The sequence below is a fragment of the Apteryx mantelli genome, chromosome 3 (genome assembly GCF_036417845.1).
Source record: "Apteryx mantelli isolate bAptMan1 chromosome 3, bAptMan1.hap1, whole genome shotgun sequence".
Classification (NCBI taxonomy): domain Eukaryota; kingdom Metazoa; phylum Chordata; class Aves; order Apterygiformes; family Apterygidae; genus Apteryx; species Apteryx mantelli.
The window spans coordinates 109,600,269-109,621,249 of NC_089980.1; the positions used below are offsets into that span (position 1 = coordinate 109,600,269).

The 20,981-nt window shown below is 40.8% G+C and overlaps 1 protein-coding gene across 1 annotated transcript in view; it reads left to right on the forward strand.

The window, feature by feature from the left end:
* Positions 1 to 20,981, forward strand: part of EYS (eyes shut homolog) — a 956,188-nt gene that overhangs the window by 757,468 nt on the left and 177,739 nt on the right. The window contains exon 37 of the mRNA XM_067294141.1: positions 17,746 to 17,910. Within this exon, the coding sequence (XP_067150242.1) occupies positions 17,746 to 17,910 (165 nt within the window). The remainder of the gene's footprint in view (positions 1 to 17,745; positions 17,911 to 20,981) is intronic.

The following is a 20,981-nucleotide window of genomic DNA, read 5'->3' on the forward strand; positions in this document are numbered from 1 at the left end:
TGCTGCACCACTGCAACATCACATCAGTACAAAAAAAGCATGCAGATGAGCTCACAACTCTAATACTGAGCATCCATGTCACCTGGCACTTTTACCGGTTATATTCTGGAAAGGGAGTGAGATAGTACTACAGATAAAGCCAAGATGGCAATAAAATTACTCATTTCAATATCAGGTAATGTCAGATACAGTATTGCTTTGACTTCTTGGCTGAATAAAGCTGCTAAACAGAAAAAAAATTGTGCAAGAGGTTACGCATAACTGAGTTTTCAATTCATCACCACATTAGTTAATCCAGGGAAGTACACTTACATGATTTAACATTCTCCTGAAATTTGCTGTGACTGAACTGGCTGTGTACCTACATCTCTGAGCCTAATTAAGCCACTTTGAAGTTATTATTGTTGGGCTAAAGCAAACATGGCTATATGCAAACGTACCCAGTTCCCCAAGTGTTGCTCTTTTGTAATTTTCAAAATAACCAAAGCTACTCAGATAACACGTATTTCCTTAAAAATCAATTGGAATATATTTTCCTACGACTGTTCAACACTAAATACAGGCCAGTACAGTATTTTAACTGCTTATTATATGTAAATGGTATTTCTAATTTGATATCTTCCAAATAATATTTTACTTTTTTAACAGTGGCAAATGCTAGGAAATAAGGGAAAGGAATGGGTAAGATGTCTGTAATATTTAACTTCTCCATTTATTGTTTTTGCATTCTTTTTTAGAAAAAAAGTAAATAAATTATGGTAGCAAAACTGTGGGGAGACATTCTGCTTTTTGACTCCTCAAAGAAAAAGGCAAATACATTGAAATGTCAGTTTTTCTAGATGCATGTTTTTCTTTTTTTCCACCTTAATTCGTTAATAAGTTTAGATTCTCTTAACTCTTAGTTCTGTGATTTTTGATTTTTTTCCCACCAAACTCTACAGTTAGTTGTGTGATTGCCAAAAGAAGCCGTGGTAAAGCAGTTTTGTGTTAATATAATTGGGAGATGGTGAAGAAGAAATTGCTTTCATATTCCTGTTTTGTGGCTCTCTCTGTTCTTCTTAAGACCTCATATTTTAGGCGGGCAGAATTTAAAGTGTTTTCACAGACTTTTACATCATTTCTAACCTTACTCATTCTCACCTGCTGACACTGTCGCTGGCTTATCTCAAATTCTTAACATGCACAGCAAAACAATCTTTTTCAGAATAAGGTCATAACCCTGTGATTTGAATCTAAAGGCTTTGAAACAAACAACCCCCTCCCCCCAAAAGCCCCCAAAAGGAAACTGCAGGCACAACTGTAAGATTCGAGCTTGAGCAAATGAAAGCATTGTAAGCAATCCACTGACTCACTGTAAATAAGTAGAATCAAGTAAATTGATTGATTCCAGGCTTATGAAGTGAAACAGCATACACTCTCTGGTTCAAGAAATTATATGCACTTTGTGATGAACTTGTTGCTTCTCTTTTTAGCATCCTCTTGCCAAAATACAGAATTTATTGTTATAATTCTGTTGCAGCTCATTGGATTTTTTTTTTATTTTTATTTTTTTTGCTATTGCTATTTCATGACCTGTATCATTTCCTTTTCTGTAGTTCAGTGGTGTTCTTTAGTCTTGTTTTCTCTCTTTTTTTTGTTCTGATAGCTTTTTAACCACTTCTTAAACTGGACAACAGTCCATTTATTTACAGCTTCATGATTACTCCATATTTCTTTTATTTTTAAATTGGACATATGTATGTACTAAAAGCAAATAAAACAAGAAAAATTTTTAAAGAAGGAAAATGAAGCAGCTTTCTGGAGAAACACAGAATGTATTAAACCACAGATTACTGTGTATCAAAATAAAGGAAGGCATAAAAAACAGAATATGAATATATTCCTGTAAATATAATTTAGAGATCTCCCAAAGTTCTAGGAAACAGACTGAAATTAATTTCAAAACAGTTATTTAAAAAGGTCAGCTCAGTATTTTGTACATTAAAAGCATTGATAGAAGGATATCAATTGATTATTGGTTAATTAACCAATTGACACCATACCGAATTCGTTCCCCCATTTTATGCCATCAGTTTGTTAAATGATTAAGGGATCATTCATAAGTAGCTCAAATGCTCTTCACTGTTGCATTACTAAAACTTTAGCAGGAAGGCAAAGAAATGTCTTGGTTTCATAGAACGCTGTAATAGTACATCTGAAACATGAATCTGTCCATTTCTTTCCCATGTTTATATATGAGGATCTTAGTCTTATAGGGAAGGTACTGGTAGCTGGAAAGTGAGAAATTTCAGAAGACCTCTTTGCTCCCTGAACCTATGAAAACTGGCCCAGAGTAGACTTTGGATTAAATTTAGAGAATACTCTAAATTCTGCATCTATGTGACTAAATGATAATAGACTCCTAGGAAAGTCTAGTCAAAGTTTGGTGCACATGCAGTGTAGCAATGCATAAACTGCATTATTTTTATGAACACATTAAATTTAGTCAGTGTGCTTAAAATTAAAACTACAGCTTGTACTTTACATATAATACTGATCATTTGCTATCTGGTGTCAAACATACAAAAAATTTGTCTACAGTGTTACCCAGATGGAGAATTCCTCTTCACCTGACTAAATATGACACACACTGAAAAGTCTGAATATTTCTCCAAATTAAATTTTTATAGCCAATTACTCTTCATGTATTGCTCTGATCCTTTGGGAAAGGAATGTTAGTTTATGTGTTCAAGGACCATTGCAGAGAATAAATTTAAAAGTAGCTGGTGGAAATAAAAATAAAGTGACTGACAATACATTGGTATCTCATAAAGCAGAAAGATGGCCCTAGAATTTTGATAAACATAAGAATTACAGACATACAAATAAAATATGTACACCCCTAGCTGAGATGCACTGTAAAACAACAGAAAATGAAGCTATTGGGTCACATTTATTTATGTAACAAGACAGTTCTCATCATAATGAGTAATATCCTACCTCTAATGCATCCACGTTACGGAAATCTGAGGTTCCAAAAATATTCTGACAGCTGCTTTTTTTCACTCCCCAAAACAATACTTTTTTACCAGTTCATTAGACTTGAATCAAAAATGTGAAAGCTAATATTCCTGTAGACCTTCTGTGATACCTTGCAGAACAAATATATTAATGATCTTCAAAAGATTTTTAGAAGTCCTTGCTTCATTAAAATTTTCCATAATACGTGTCATAGTGACCTTAAATGAAGCCAGTTTTTCAACATCAAGTATGATAGTGTGTTATTAGAACTCCAGTGTAAATTAAGGTTTGATATTCAAAGTCTGCCTTTAGATTTTTCCCTTTAACTGGGAAAGGTTGAAAAATATAAGTGAAGATACAGAGGACCTTCATTTCCCTCATAGACAGGATTTTCTTCTTCTGATGTTTATGCAGTAAGGTTGATCGTATTTCCAGTTGAGATTCTGCAAATATGTTGAGCTTGAAGAAAATACCTGATAGTATATTTCCTGTCAGCTTGGTCAGATCTCTCTTTTGGTCAGGTCTCTCCTACTAGGAGATGAAGAAGCACTATTTCCCTTTCTAGGTTTTTTTTTTTTTTTCCTAACTGATATTTATCCTTACTATTAAAAATGTTGTGTATTTCTCATTTCAGTTTGCTTAGCTGTGGCTTATGCACTTGGTGGATCCTACTACCTTCTAGATTAGAAAGTCGTCTTCTTTTTTTATTCTAATAGAATTTGTTACTAAGGCAAAATTGTCACAAAAAGCAAATGATGCAAATTAAAAATTAGAGATAAGAGTGGAAGCAGATTGATTCCAATTTACTAGCAGTGGGAAACTCCGTATTTTTCCTCTTTTGTTTATTTCCTAACTAAGGCAGAATCAAATAGGATCATAACAGAAACTTGTTGAAGTTTCTAAACATTTTCTTACTATGCTATGTGTTATTATGAAAATTATAATCAGTCATAGTCAGTCATATCCCAGATAACCTATTTTCTCAGTAGAAAATTTGAGCCTTCAGTTAAAACTGTTAAAGCATAATTAGTAACATGTGCTATTCAGGGAATCCAAGACAACTCTCGTATCTGTTAAAGATTATTTGCAGGTATTATATATTCAGTTACCAGCAACTCTCCTTTTTTACCTTTAAAATGTTTGAAAATTTTACATTTCTTCCAGAAATAATTAAACCTATAAAACTGTTAAAAATAGGTTACTGACAGTAGATTCTGCATTGTATTTATAAATTCTGTTTTTATTTTTATATTCATTTATTTTCTTTAACATTGTATTATGTTGCTTCCTGATTATTGATGTATTTAAGTATCTAAAGATGAAGCTTGTATGCATATAGGGACCTGAATTAGATCAGTTTAGGGTTTAGGTACTTAAATATCCTAAAAATGTGGTCTGTTTTGCTTACTGAAACAGGAACATTCTCTGACTCTAAAAGAACTGTATGGTTTTGAAAAGTAGTACTGTATTAGTATGGTGTCACTATCCTCTATTGGTACAGTATCACATTTGTCACTATTTCTTTGGAATAGCACCTAATAGCTCAAAATATACTTCCTGCTCAAGAACATAAAACTTATGTCAAAGAATCATAATGCAATTCCCGTGTAGATATTTTCTGTACTGCTGACCTGCTGTACTTGTAATTCTGTTGCACTCCCTCTCCTTATAGGGAGACATGGCTGGGAAGTCCTTATTGACCCTCAGTTTTTGACTAGTGGAACAGTCCCTTGTGATCCTGGACAGAACTGAGAGTGCTCTATAGTGTCCCCAGAAAAGCATACAGAGTGAATAAAGCTACCAAATCTTCTGTCAGCTTGTTCTGTGAGATGTACAAAGTACAAAATGAATTAGTGCTGGCCACTGTCTTAAAATATGTAGATCTGTACATCTCAGAATCACAGAATAATTGGGGTGGGAAGTGACATGTGGAGATGATCTGGTCCAACCTGCTGCTCAAGCAGGATCACCTGGAGCACATTGCCCAGGACCGTGTCTAGTCAGGTTTTGAATATCTCCAAGGATGGAGACTCCACAGACTCTCTGGACAACCTGTTCAAACGTTCAACAGTCCTCACAGTGAAGAAGTGCTTTTTTTTGTGTTCAAGGGGAACTGCCTGTGTTTCAGTATGTGCCCACTGCCTCTTGTGCTGTTACTGGGCAGCACTGGGAAGGGTCTGGCTCCATCTCCTTTACACCCTCCCACCAGGTGTTTATAAACACTGGTAAGATCCCCCCTGAGCCTTCTCTCCTCCAGGATAAACAGTCCCAGCTGTCTCAGACTCTCCTCATATGACAGATGCTCCAGTTCATTCATCACACTTGTGGCCTTTTGCTGGACTCACTCCAGCAGGTCTGTATCTCTCCTGTACGGGGGAGCCCAGAAATGGACCTGGCATTCCAGATGTGGCTTCACCAGTGCAGTAAGGTAACTAGTAAACAACGTAACATATTCTTACTGTGGTAGAGTCTTGTTTTTTCCATCTGCCTTGTGTGCATATTGTAGCTGACACCTATAGTATTTCTGTTGCTTGCTTATTTTAGTACAGCATAGGCCCTCTTCCGCTGTGATTCATGGGACTTACAATGTGCTGCCTGGAATATTAATTCCAGGTATACCACAGTTTGGCAGAAAGAAGGAAGTGGAAAGAAAGGTTCCAACCAGCCAGCTTGACCCATTCTATTCTACCTATATATTTCATCACAAAGCTTTAGATTTTGGACTCTTTTAATATGCAGACGCAATCAAGTCAGGAAGCGACAACTGATTTTTCAGACCCATGGTTCTATTTTAGTATAGGTTCTTCTTGTAGATATATGCAATTTCTACGTTTTTTGCTTTTTTTCGCAAGTTTTTTACAATGTATGTATGTTTTGTTAATTTTTAGAAAGAGTCTACAGTAACCATTTTTCTGTATTTTATGTATGTGTGTTACATGATTTAAGATATTATTTCAATCTGTCATTACCAGCTATATGTATAAATTGAAAACATTAATATATTTGAGACACTTTTACTCATTTGTTACGGTCCATAAAATGTCACTTTTTTAGATTCCCATTGTATTTATTTAACACAGAGCTACAGAATGGATCTATAGTTATCTGTATAAAGTAACAGCAACTTGACAGGATCTTCACTTACAATGATGATATTGCTTTTGCTTGTGGATTTTTTACAATTTTGATTAAGATATCCTACTATCAAAGAGCTCCTAACATTCATATACCTTTATGTTCTCTTTCAAGGGTTATTACTAAGTTCTTCAAAAAATACTGTGGGTGTAATTAAATTGATGTTGATAAGCTTTGTTGATAAGCAATGCTGTGTGTGACACTACTGTTTGCTGGAAACAGCTGTTTGCATTGTATCAAACTATTCTCTGGATCAAACTATTCCTTGCTATTATTGAATTAATTTCAACTGTTAGGTCTGCAGTTAACTGTATGTATGAAGTCTGCTGTAGATAAAACATGAGATGTGAGAAGTGACTCTAACAGTTAAACATTTAACCATAAAAGTGTTTTTAATTTGATTTTGCTACTGATGCTAAGTTCAGGATACCGAAAGTGAGTTGCTTGTTGCTTGACAAATATTGAAGATATTTAAAATGTATTTTTACCATATACAAGATACGATGAAAATGCTTAGCAGATATTGCTACAAGCATCCTGGGGATGCTGGGATTCATATATGCTCATCACTGTCTTGTCATATGCTAGATTGCTTGCTTGACTAATGCTTGCTGCGGAGTTACTCTGTTTCCTCTCCAGACCTTCTCTAGGAATTGAGTTCCCAGTTGTGTATTATTTTACTCAGACTTAGCTTTATTATTTTTCAGGATTTAAGGAACTGAAGAGTGTGCTTACTTAAAAACAAATTTGTAATTACAGAACAAAGTTACAAAAGATAAAACAACAAAATGAACTAGTATGATTGCATTTAACAGTAAAGATTTTCCTCTTCTGTTCAAACACTTTAGGTAGCTTGTGACACTTGCAGATTGGCTTTTAAGTCAAACCCAGGAGCGTGCCATAGAGAGTTCTCATAGGTACATTTTCCTTTAGAGAGGGTACGTTCTCTCACAGAGAACACTACGTGAGACTGGAGAGTTCTTCCTTGCAGTGCCTGGGGCTACTCAAAGCTCTCCCTCCCCTGCAGCATGGGCCATAGAAGGCACAGCTGACATGACATTTCAGTTCTCAGCTGCTCTGGTGTATTGCAGTGCTTCAGGTTGCTCTTGCCATATACGAACTTGTTCTTGGTATCTTGCACTTAAGAAGCCTTTGGTGGCTTCTTGCTTCATTGTGCTACCTGTGGAGGTTGTATTCCTTCTTCTGATCTATTTTCCAGATAATCAATCTCAGTCTGTGTGAAGAGGAAAGCATCCACCCTTTCAAGAAGGTCATAGCAAACTGTTTATTTTTCTCCAGTTAGGCCATCTGTCCAAGAAGAGGACTAACTGCTCTGCTCTGAGTGTCCTCCTTGCTGATTTTGTACAGCCCTTTTAGGGCAGAGAATGAGTGGCAAGGATCAGAGGGCTAATAGCCCACGGCCCATGGGGAGGAGGATGTACTTCTCTGCATCTTTCTGGTTATATTTGGCTTTGTTGGCCAGCATCCAAGTCCCTGGAGAAGATCTCTGTCTTTGCTGAATCTCTTCTGCTGATTCCTGAGAGGAGTTCACTAAACTGGTGACTGAGGCATAGGCTACCCTGGGCACAGCAGTGCAGGTTGCATCCTCTCCTCTCCCTTTCCCTTCCCCTCTCCCTCTCCCTCTCCTCTCGTCTCATCTCCTCTCCTTGATTTCAGTTGGATATTTATATATGTCACTACAACTGCTTATTTTTGGCATTTGGCTCCTTTTCCTTCTTACAGCCTCTTAAAAAGATAATGTTGTAACTTCATATTCTTGGAAGTATTAATGATGCAAATCCTTTTAAGATTTATGTCCTTCTGGTTGCAAGCTTTAGACAGTGTTGGAGTGGGGGGACGGGCCCGGAGTAACGACGGAGTCTCAATGTGAGTATGGTCGTTCTCTCTTTATTAGAGCTTACACAAAGTATATATAGACAAGCAATAAGCATGCGCTAGCAATAGCTACATGATTGGCTACAGTTTCTGTCCACGCGCATAAAGCGGATATATGATTGGTGCAAGGTTGCTGTCCACGCTCTGTCGACATTTATGGAACCTAGTTCCGTCTAGACTTGTTTACCAGTTTTGTGAATACCTTCTTTTGTAGTGCTCAAGGCCGCTGCAAGGCTCGCTCGCCTTGGCCTACATTCCTTCCCTTACCCTGAGAACGGGATTGCTCATCCCAATCAGATCAGGCCCTCTCTCGCTTAACCATTCCTCCACAATTCCCCCTTCTTGTTTATGAGCAATCCAAGCGTGGTGCACTACTTTTAGCAAAGCGTTCTTCAGGCAGCGTAGTACTACACATAAGCACAAACCTACAATTATAAGGATTATTAAAATGCGTAAGCCTTCAGTAAGCAACCCTATTAGCCACTGCGGTAGATTGCCAAACAGGTTAATTAGCCATTTGTCTAATAGTCCATGGTGCTGACGGCTTTTTCTTGTGTGCTCCTTCAACCACTGCAACTGTTTGTGAATGGATTCACTATGATCAGACAAATCCACGCAGCACACACCTTCAAAATCCTCACAACCATGGCCTTGTACTAAGAGCAAAAAATCAATTGCAGCCCTATTTTGCAGAATTGCATGTCGCAGGCTATTTTGGTCCTCTAGTAGGTTAAGGCGTTGTCTGCTGCTGCCTCAGGCACAAAGAGTTAGCTCTTGAGGATCCTAAGGTAGCGTAGCATGTAATGCATTAATAAGCGCGGCACTACAATTAGTAGCAGGCATACTGCTGTTGCACCTCCCCCTGCTATACTCAGAAAATTCACTTTTTTCATACTGCTGGGAATTCCTACTAGGCAGGTTCTAAAGGGTTGCGTAGCAGAAGCTAGCGACAGACAAAAGGCTTATTGCCCTGTTGTGTTCGCCCAGGTAACGTTGTCTGTGTTCAATCTTGTGGAGAGCCACTGGGAACAGCATTCCCAGAATCAGGATCTCTGTCTGCTTATTCGCTAGATGAGTCATGGTGAGTCAAGACAGGCTTCACATTCTTGCTGGGTACCCACACTGGACCACGATCTGTGGAGACACACATATAACCTCGACCATTAAAGACAACAGGGGCGGGCCCAATCCATATTCCAGAGACTGGGTCCCGATACATTACTTTAAACTGTGGTAACGTTGTTGTATTATTAAACTTAAGATTTCGGTGGTGAATGATTACCGGGGGTTCTTCACGGTCGCCCATGAGACAAAGATAATTCAGGGTGAAGAGCGCACGGTGCAGCCTCTGCTGTGCGTCCATCTCCTCACCTTTTTGCTTTCTTAGATAATCTTTTAATACTTGATGGGTACGTTCTATTAGTCCTTGCCTGGTCGGTGAGTGTGGAATCCCTGTAACATGATCAACCCCCCATCGAGATAGAAACGTCCTAAACTTTTGACTGACATAGGCAGGTCCATTATCCGTTTTTATGCGTTCAGGCACGCCCAATATGGCAAAGCAGGCCAACAGATGCTTACACACCTGTTGTGCCTTTTCTCCGGGTAATGCAGTTGCCCATATCATCTTGGAGAAGGTATCAATGGTTACATGCACATACTTTAATCGGCCGAACTCTGGAATATGTGTGACATCCATCTGCCATAATTCTAGAGCTTTCAACCCTTTTGGATTTACCTCAAGCCCAATACCAGGACCGTGGTTCCCACACCTTGGGCAGGCCTGCACAGTACCTCGGGCCTCACTCTCTGTCAGGCCAAATTGCCTTTTTAAGCCCTTGGCATTGTGATGAAACATGTCGCGACTTTGCCTAGCCTGTTGAAACTTGTCCATAGGGGGTAGATGACACACTGAGCTAACCAGGCTGTCAGCGAGCTGATTGCCTTGGCCTAGCCCCACATCCAGCTGGTGACTACGAATGTGGATAACACAACAAGCTGCTGTCCGTTGGCCAAGCACAGAGCGCAATGCAATAAACAGACTTCCCAACCTCGGGTTCGCTGTCTCCCGTATTAAAGCGTCCTCCAATCGTGGCACTATCCCTGCTACATACATTGAATCAGTCACTACGTTTAGAGGGGTACTCAACCAATTGGTTAGAGCCCAAACTACCGCAGTTAATTCCAAAGTCTGAAGAGAATCCCGGGGCTGTCCTTCCATAATATGTTGCTTCCATTGATTACTTTCCCTCCATACGCACGCTGCACGTCGCAAGTGCTTGCCTGCGTCCGTGTAGACAGTGACACCGTCTGGAAGTGGTTTCTCACTTACTTTGGATTTTTCTAGCCACTGATTTCGCTTTAATACTTGCCACAGCTTTCCCTGAGGCTGGCACGAATGTACCTTACCACCGAAGCCTAACAAAGCATTTTGTATGGCCACAGCGTTTTGGAGCCACCATTCTAGGTCAGCCATACTGACAGGTATGCTAATATCGTCTGGCTCCTGGCCACTGATCTCTGTGATTCTTGATCGTCCCTTGCGTATCAAATCACCAACTGCTTCGGTTCGGGTCTGGACACTCGTTTTTGGTTGTACACTCAAAAATACCCATTCCAAGATGTTAAATACATCTCTGTGATTTTTGCTTTTGTCAGTGGCATCGACCAGAACAGGGGGGAGAGACTCCCAGTTTCGATGCTGCCACTGGCAAATGACTGCGTATGGTGAGTCTTTCCCATTGCATATGAGTAAGGATATGGGCAGGCTTAGGAGGCGTCGCGAAGACCATGACAGATGTAGCTTTTCTGTAATGCGCTGCAATACCGCATGGTGTTCAGGTGTCAAGGTAATCTTGTTAGCAGGATTTGTGCCTCGCAGCAAAGCCGTCAGGGGTGCGATATCAGTGTTGGAGATACCAACACAGTGCCGCACCCATTGAATATCTCCAAGTAAGGTTTGAACGTCATGCAGGGTGCATAATTGAGTTGCGAGCTCTGTTTTCTGGGGTCGAATTTTTGACTCTGCAATGGACCATCCAAGATATTTCCATGGAGCCGTGCGTTGGATCTTATCTGGTGCAATAATAAGTCCCTTTGTAGCTAGAATGTCACTTAATTGTGTTAATGACTCTTCAGGAAAAGGCTTTTCTTGGCAACAAAGAATGTCGTCCATATAGTGATAGATTATGGTGTCTGGCCATTGGTTTTGGAGTGGCTGCAATGCCCATGCGACATAAAGTTGGCACAATGTTGGTGAGTTTTTCATTCCTTGCGGCAAAACAACCCACTCATAACGCTCCGCAGGTGCAGCCTTGTTTATTGCTGGCACAGAAAAGGCAAAACGCTGTGTATCTTGAGGATGTAAAGGAATGGTAAAAAAGCAGTCCTTCAAGTCGACTATCAGTATGTGCCATCCGTCTGGTAGCATACTAGGTGATGGCATCCCGGGTTGCAACGCTCCCATCGATTGCATCTGTTCATTGACTTTGCGGAGGTCATGCAGGAGTCGCCACTTTCCATTCTTCTTTGGGATGACAAAAATAGGTGTATTCCATGGACTAACAGAAGGCTTGATGTGTCCGGAGGCAAGCTGTTCAGCGACCAGTTGCCTGGTGATTTGCAGTTGCTCTTTAGTCGTGGGCCACTGGTCAACCCACACGGGTTCATCGGTGTTCCAGGTTAGCGGTGGGTTGGGCGACTGCTCCCCAGTGCCCAGGATTAAAAAGGTTTCGTTGTTAGCACTGCTCCAATCTGATTCAAAACATCCCGGCCAATTAAGGCCTCCAAAGTCCCAGATAGAGGTAACACATACACCTTAAGACTGGCTTGCTGACCTTCTGGAAACTGCAAGTGGATTGGTTGTTTGCTGATATAAGGGGTAGACTGTCCCCCTACACCTGCAATGGACGTCGTCGGCATCTCTACCGGCCATTGCATAGGCCATACAGTTCGATTGATGATGGTAACGTCAGCTCCGGTATCCAGCATGGCTTCGATTTGCTTGGATGTGCCATGTTGTGAGATGATGACGTGCATGGTGGGACGCCGATCCATTTTTGTGGTAAAACAAACAGCAGGTCCGGTAGACCCGAAGCCACGGTCACCTCGATAGGGTTGGAGTTGCGGTGGATGGTCCAATGAGGTGCCAAGGGCGACTATTTGCGCGATCTTACTGCCTTTAGGAATGAAAACAGGCAGGCAAACAGTATAGACCATGATATAAATGCGACCCATATAATCAGCATCGATTGCCCCTGGCAACACAATAAGTCCTTGAATACCAGCTGAGGACTGCCCTAGGAGCAATCCTCCGACGGAACTATCTTGATGGAAGAGAGGTCCTATCGCATTGCTGGGGATCTTCTGGACAGCGGAGTCAACGAGTGTGATGTCTACTGTGGTCTCCACGTCGATTCCCAGGCTCCCTCGGGTTGCGGGGCAGTGTTGCTGCAGAAAGCCCCGGGTTGCGCAAGGGGGTTCACTTGTGTCTGCGCGCGGCCCTTCCCCGCGCTCGCCCGGCCGTTTCCCGAGCAGGCTTTGGTGGCATGCGTGTCTTTCTGGCAGTTGTCACACCACACCGCAATACGACAATTGGTGCGAAGGTGGCCCGCCTCCCCACATCGATAGCACCGCCCTAGAAAGGGGGTGCCCAACACACGGCGCTTCGGGGTGGGTCGTCGGTCCTTCTGCACCATAGCAGCAACGGCGCCCTGGATGGCCGCAGCGACGGAGGCGCCCTGCTTTTGTGCCTCTGTCCGCTCCACCCGCAGTAGCATCTCCTCCACCCCAGCCCCTTTCAGCAGGCTGGCCAGAATCTGCTTTGTGACCTTGTTGGCCTTGTCAAAAGCGAGCACCTTGAACATTTGGCCTTTACCGTCCTCCGTGAGGTCAGGGTGTTGCATGATCGCCTCCCAGAGGCGGTCAACGAAGTTGCTGTACTTCTTGGTCGCACCTTGCACCAGGTTCCCAAATGATGGAGTGCCCCCCCCCCCCCCGGTAAGGAGAGGAAGGCATCGAAGGCAAGACGGGCCGACAGCTGGAGCATGGATGGGGGGTAGTTGGCTTGATCCAGGTAGTTGGACCAGGCTCCCTCCCCACACAGCATTTCAGCTGTGACCCCGCGCAAAGGGTCATCCTGGCCCAGGTGGCGCATGGCCTCCTCTGTGCTACGCTGTTGCCATGAGGCCACCCACAGTAGGTACTGGGTTGGCGTAAGTAGAAGCCTCATCAAGTTTTTACAGTCATAGGGGCACATCAGATCTGCTGTAAAGATCCAGTTGACGATCTGCCGAGTCACCTCAGACTTAATGCCGTAAGTAGACACCGTGTTCCGGGCTTGCTGAAGGATCTTCCAATCATGTGGTTCCCATTTTTTATCTCCCCCTCTGTAAACGATCGGGAAGGCCAAGGCCGACAGCCCCGCTTCCCCCGGGGGCTGGCTGCCACTGTCCCTCTACAATGGCGTCCTTGATGATTCTGCTCCACCGGGGCTCCCGTGGGATGAACCCACCGGAGGTCCGCATACATGGGGGAAGGTCCCTCCTCCCGTCCCTCAGTTCCAGCTTTTCCAGTTTTACTGACAGCTGCTCAAACATTTTTAATAGTTGAGCCGTGGACGGCTTTGTCCCCATGGGGGTGGTAGGCGAGGCTGTGCCTGACGATTCAGGAGATGGCAATGTCAGGGGCTCCTGCCATGGCCTCGGCGGGGCTGTGCTGCCCTCCCCTGGTACGGGCGGCGACGAGGGCCCTGGGCATGACGCACTGCTGGCTCCCTCAGGAGCGGACGGAGGCAAGGGCTGCGGGGGGGGCGGTGGCGGAGGGACCGACGGTCGAGGCGGCCCCTCTGCGGGCGGCAGAGGCGGGGCACTAGGAACTGTCCCGCCCTCCCCCGGCCCCTGGCAGGCATCCTGCTGTACTTCCGCGTTCTCGTCAGTACTCGAGCCGACTGGCTCGGAGGCAGCTTCCCCTTTTCCCGCAGATCCGGCTGGACCCCCACGTAGTTTTTGCAGCATCTCAGTCACGGTGCGGTACGGTTTGCCCGTGGAAACGGGTCCCCTGATGGCAAACTGGGACCCGCCGCAACGACAGAAAGGGGCGCTGGGTGGCGCAGGGCTCAGCATTGTTGTGGCAGCAGCCGCGACCTCTCCCTCAGCCTTCACGGCTGCTAGGGTCTCTAGGACCGTGCTCCACAGAGCTCGCACCGCCTTAACCTCCTTCTTGTCCTTGTCGCCACCCTCGATGGTCTTATGCCACATTGTTTCTCCAAAATCTCGCCATTCCGATACGGAAAATAGCATATGAGTATCAGGGAAATGTCCCCATTTTTGCCCTAGCTTAATCAACCGGTGCAACTGCTTTTCCGGGGCGTCAATCCCTCTCTTAGAGAGTATCCCGGCGAGCAAGGTGGCAGCAGCATCAGCTTGCATGCTGCTTCCCTGAGAGGCGGGGTGCGACCCCGAGGCCTCAGTGTCTGGCTGGCTAGCGGCGTACAACCAGCACTCCTCTCAGCCGTTCAGTCCCCGCTCCCGTCCTCTCGCTGCTTACCGCAGTCTCGGAGCTCTCATCGGAAGTCACGGAAGTCAACCATCCTCTGCTACCAGATGTTGGAGTGGGGGGACGGGCCCGGAGTAACGACGGAGTCTCAATGTGAGTATGGTCGTTCTCCCTTTATTAAAGCTTACACAAAGTATATATATCGACAAGCAATACGCATGCGCTAGCAATAGCTACATGATTGGCTACAGTTTCTGTCCACGCGCATAAAGCGGATATATGATTGGTGCAAGGTTGCTGTCCACGCTCCGTCGACATTTATGGAACCTAGTTCCGTCTAGACTTGTTTACCAGTTTTGTGAATACCTTCTTTTGTAGTGCTCAAGGCTGCTGCAAGGCTCGCTCGGCTGCTGCAAGGCTCGCTCGCCTTGGCCTACATTCCTTCCCTTACCCTGAGAACGGGATTGCTCATCCCAATCAGATCAGGCCCTCTCTCGCTTAACCATTCCTCCACAAGACAGAGTTTACAGGGCAGAGAAATACAACAGTAAGTGACTTATGAGTGGGATGAGTGGGGTTGCCAAAACTGTGCATGTTCTTGTAGGGCAAAATTCAATAACCATGCATTCAGTGGCAGTGCTGATTTAGCAAGCCCTTCCTTCCTTGCTCTTCATTCCTGCTGTTTATGCATTCTCTTACTTGTGCCAATACTGATGTCTTGGGGATGCATGGTAAAACAGATCTGGATTAAAAAGAATTCCTCTCCCACCCAAGATTATTAACTTGGATGAATTTCCTAATTCAGGGAGTTGCTTGCTTCCTGAAGAAGTGTTCATCATACTGCAGCCTTAGACTTTGGAGAATATACTTCTATAAATAAAATAAAATGTAAATATATATTGAATAATGAACAGTTAAAATCATGGTAAATCAGAAGATGCAAAAGTTTAGATTATAATGTCCACAAGAGCAAAGCTCTATTTTATACGTTCCCTTCATTTATTACATGAGAAATCTTGTCCATGAAAAGGTTTCAAAGTTCAGTTATTTCTTTCATATTCCTACTACTAAGACATGCATCATGAGAATCATTTTTGCAAAATGAAAAAAAATTTTCAGATTTTAGTAAATGGGGAAAAGCTAGCTGAAAGAAACTTCACAAAATAATCATTTTAAAGCAGAATTTAAATTGTGAACATTTAATCTCATAGTTGAGTATTTTTGAAAACTGCTTAATAAAGACTTTTTAATAGCTTTAGCTGCAAGATGTGTGGTGAGTACCATACTACACTGAAGCTTTTGAAGGCACTACATTTGAAGAAGAAGAATACTGCTGAATAAATGCATTTTTTCCTTACATTGTCTACACAGAGCCTCTCTGTGAAAGATCTCCTAGTACTGTTTTCCTTGAAAGGCTGAATTTAATTAGACAAACAGCTTTCTCCTAAGTGTGTAGGTCTGCTTCTGACTCTTTACTCTTTGCAACTTCTTTCAGCCCCTCCCTCCCCCAATCTTTTCATCCCATATTTTTCTCATTTTCTCCAATAATCCTAACTTTTCCAGGCCTACCATTTAGAAACATAAGTACTTTTTTGCTTTTCTTCCTGCCTTCTATTGCTATCCATTTTTTATGCCCTTTGAAACATGCTTGTCTAACCATGACTAGTGGGTTTTGTTTTGTTCTTCTTAAGTCCAGTAAAGAATGACAGAGAACAAATCATGGGCAGATTTACCCCCAAAATAAAAAAAAGCCAATGAACTCTAGTGACATTCATTCATATACAGAGAGAATAAAAATTCTGAAAAGAACATTCACACATTATTCATGCCTATGCATAATCATCAGTCACAAATCCCTTGTATAGTTTTAGTTAATTACATTAGGAATTTCTTTACAGAAATATTACCTGACTCAGACTCCTTGTTTTGTTCCTCATTCCTTATTCATATTCCTGGTGATGAATTTGGACTGTCTTCAAGGAGGAGTGCTTGAATAGGATGCTTAAGACTTTGGGAAGACACTCTGCCTAACCTCAATTAGTTTTATTTCCTATTGCTTGGGTGGTATTATTATCCCACCTACGCACAAAACTATAATGACAAAGATAATTGATGTAATAAAAATTGCAAATGTTAAACCTTCATATTTAAAGTTTTCACTTGTGATTATTTAGCTTCAAAAGGCATGGGAGCAGTTCATTATTTTGTGTTAAATGGATTTTATGTATGCAAAATTTTAGTCATAGGTCTGAGAATTTTACAAATTAGCTTGGTTTCTTTTAGAGCAAGCAAACTAGATTTCTTATTATTCTTTCGCAAATCATTTCATTCTCTTCCTAATTTTGTACCTCATTCTTGATAATCAAAATAATCAAAAGTAAAATGATTGAGAATGTACTTAAGACATGGTGAACAACTGCAGAGTTTAAGATATGCTGCTTCATAAGCTGTCCTTCAGATTTGCAAAAAGTCTGTTGAAATTTCCCAAATACGGCTTATTTGACCAATGTCCAAAGCCAACAATTGGAGTTTGGCTCTTTGTTTTAGAAAGCCCTATGGAAATACCATTAAAGACAGCCTATGCCCAAAAGAAGCCTTCATTTCTAGTCATTAAAAGCTATATTTTACCCAGGATGTTGTAATTAAAATGTTTGTTTCTGTAAGAAAATCATGGTCCATACTATCTATAAAAATTCACCACCTGAAAGGAAGGAATAGTGTAGTGGAAGAATGTATGTGCAGCCCTTCACGTGTGTCTTCATCATAATTTCAAACCAGAACATTCAAGTATCCTCAAAATTAAGAAAACCTATGTTTGTCATATACAATTATAAATCAAATACAAATATTTCACAGATATGTCTTTGGACAAAAGTTCTGCATGGATGTGTCTATAAACAAGAGAATGGTGACATAATCTTTTGAACTGTTATTTTATCACATCTTCTAAAAGTAATGGTCTTTTCACTTTTAGTGGTATACGGATGCTAGAACATTTTCCTCTTGCGGACTTTTAACTTGATTTTTTACAGTTAAATGAATTTATATGTTTGCTTTCCAATAATATAGTTGTTTTTCAACATCCAGACTTTTGGATTTCACAATTCAAAGGTATTCAAAAGAATGGATACTTTCAAATGTATTTTGCTGATGGTATTGTGTTTTTTTACTTTATTTTGTATTAAATAAACACAATTAGTTTTTGTTTTTTCATTGCAGATGCAGCCCTGTTTTTTCCATCCTTCAGTGGAAATTCTTATTTGGAACTACCTTCTCTAATATATGTATCTGAGACCAGGACTGCATCTGGGCAGGAAACAGGCAGTCTGACAACTCTATACTTGACAGTGAAAACAACTGCTTTAAATGGCACTATTCTTTACAGTGAGTACAAATGATACTTGAACTTAAGTAGCAATTTTAGCTCCTTCAGGTCCATATTAACTTCAGTGTAGATCCAGCTGGCATAGCCTATTCAGCAGCAGAGTTACTCATTAAAATGCAGTAGAAGCCTTTTGGTATTCTAATACATGATGCATTATAAAATTCGAACGATAGTTCTTTGCGTTACTCTGAAAAGTTCTTTGATTTATGACTCAGTGAAACAAAACTTACAACTGAAAAATGCTGCTTCCTGACAAGGAAGAACACAGCAAACATATGACTCCAATAATACAGTGTTATAGCTATAAAATACAAATGTTCAGAAAGTTTCAAGCAATTTATTACAGAGAAGCAGATTCTCCATACTTGGGTTGAGACTCACTTTCTGTTTTAATTCTGACCTTTGTTCCAAAGCTTTGTTGACTTGCAGAAGTATCATAAGTTCTGCAAATTTGCTGTATTTCAGAGAATTTTCTGTGACTTCACATTACAGGGGGTTCTTTCATGTTCCCCAGAGAGTATTGGTGCAGTCTTGGAATGATGTTTGTTAATACTTTATAAGAATGCTGCTTCTTGCTATTTCCTCTTCACTGGATGGCATGAACTTCTGAAACAGTACACCTTTTGCAAGTCAGCAAGAAAAGTAGGCTGCCTTGCCAGTTGAATATTTTGGTATATATTTTAGCTTGTAATTTCTATCCAAATGGAAAACATGGAAAATAAGGATATTTTTTTCTTGAACCCAGGACGAGTTAGAAAAATGTGAGTGTGTGCAGTCTATATGACAGATTTGCTGTTTCTCCACAATATGAAATCAGTTTGAGTATTCTCTCTTCATTGCAGCTTCTTAGGGTTTATCTACACAGAGAAATTGCATTGATTTAATATAAAGTATTTTGATTTATTCTTGTTATTTGCATATTAGTCTAAAAGTCATACATGTGAATTCACCTGCACAATATAAATATTTATAAGCTAGGGTTAAAACTAATATAAGCTTACAGTATAACATGCCGCATTATTTAATCATGCCTTTTATTATTATCTGTATAACACTTTGTTTAGACCTAAAACACTATAGCCAAAACCTGAAAATAGTTTGTGTTTACTGGGGTTCAAAATGCTACCTCAAATCTTGTAACTGGGCTGTGGCTGCAGCTGCTTAAGATACAACATGGCTGCAGAATTTGCTAAGAATGATGGATATGTGGTAATGTGACAGTTCTTTATGTTGAAGTGTTCTACAGTTGTTAGTTATTTCAGCTTCAAGAGGAGCTATTTGTCCTTTGAGAAGAATTCAAAGAAGGGCACGGAAAGGACTTTGAAAGATTTTTGCATTTTAGTGATTTTGTTTGCCTCATCACTGCAAAGTAGTTGGTTTCCAGTCGAAGTTAAACTTGGCATCTGCCTATAAGCCCGAATGAGTAAGCAAGCCTGTTAAAGAAAAATATATATCTATATTTATATATATAAAATGTTATTTTTATATACACACACACACACACACACACACATATATATATATATATATACTTCCAGCCTAGAAGTTTTCCTACTATTCTTAGAAATGAGTACTGCAGTCTCAAAACTTGAATGAGTATACTGTTCTCCTACAACCAGAGCCCACCTTACTTCTCCCACTACATGCTGGAAATATTTTTGATCTGAAAATAGCACATCTAATAGAGTCAGGAAAGAATAGTGATTGGAATAGCTTTGAAACAAAATTTACAATGCTGGATGCTGTTTGCATAGTTTACAGTCTAACTATTTGATATGTAATAAATTTACCTATCATTGCAAACATCAAATGTTTTGCAAAATTTGTCACTGAAAGTCAAATTCCAGCTCTTTTATTACCCATACTTTCCCATAATTGCAAATTAATATATTTGCTTCTCCTTTGCATTTTACACTGAGATTACATGAAGGTAAACAGTGTATCCTCTCCTTTTTCTTTCTGTCCATCTACACAAGGTAGAGCTACAGCTTAGTCTTTGGTGATCAGCAGGTGTTTCACACTTCCTTTTTACAGTCATTCTCATTAAAATGTAAGTGCTGTGAAGCATCTGAGAATTTTAATCTTGACAGTTTCTTAAGAGAAGTTGTGCCTTTTCTTTTGAGGTTTCTCCAGTTGTCGGATGAGAGCCAACCTGTTCTTGAAATTAATGGGCTCCCTTAGAATAGTGCTGAGAATCAGAGATGAGTATTAGCTTGAGCTTTCACACTGTGATACAAATTTGTGTGGACTCGGGAATTTCTGCTTTGCTGTTTGTAAGAGAAACACATCAGATTTCAAATGGTTTTGATAAACCTAGGAACTATCACATTTTGGTATGTTTGGTTCTGACAGCTGGTATGAAAAGGCAGGTAATTAAATCTGCAAATATTTCATATATCTCGCAAGTGCTGTTGAGTATTTTGAGTAGGCACTGCTTGGAGATTTACATCTGTTAGGGAACGTGGGATGAAGCATGCAGACTGTCTCAGGGTTATGTACTGTGAGGTTAGATAGACCTGAGATGATGCTGCGGGAGGAAAAGAAGGTATGTGTGCCTTCTTTGTGTACTGAGAGAGAACACAACAATGGGCATAACTGATAGTTGTATTACATCCCTTAATTTCATTCTCTCCATCCATTTTATTTTGAATTTATCTTAGGCTTTAATCTGAATTCTCATGCTTTTTTCTCATGGAACTCCTCTGTGTTCTTAGTTAAGAGACTCTAGTTTTCTTCATCTACAGATTCTTTTTTTCCTTAAGTTTTCACAGGTCCTAGTTGTTCTTGCATGTTTTGACACATTATGTGTATATATTAAAAACTTCTTCAAGAGTTTCCCTTTTCTGAAATAAAAATACATCACTTTCCATTTCTCTCTGATGTACCTTCTCAACTTTCACAGAAATATGAATGTTTGCTTTCCAGTTTCACCTTCCAGATTCTTGCAACAAAATTAAAATATAAATAGTTAGCTAGAATTTCAGATAAAACATTTTTTCTGTTTTTGATCATCTGACCTGACATTCTTCTCATAATAGCTATATTTTCTATTTTAATAGAAATATTTTAT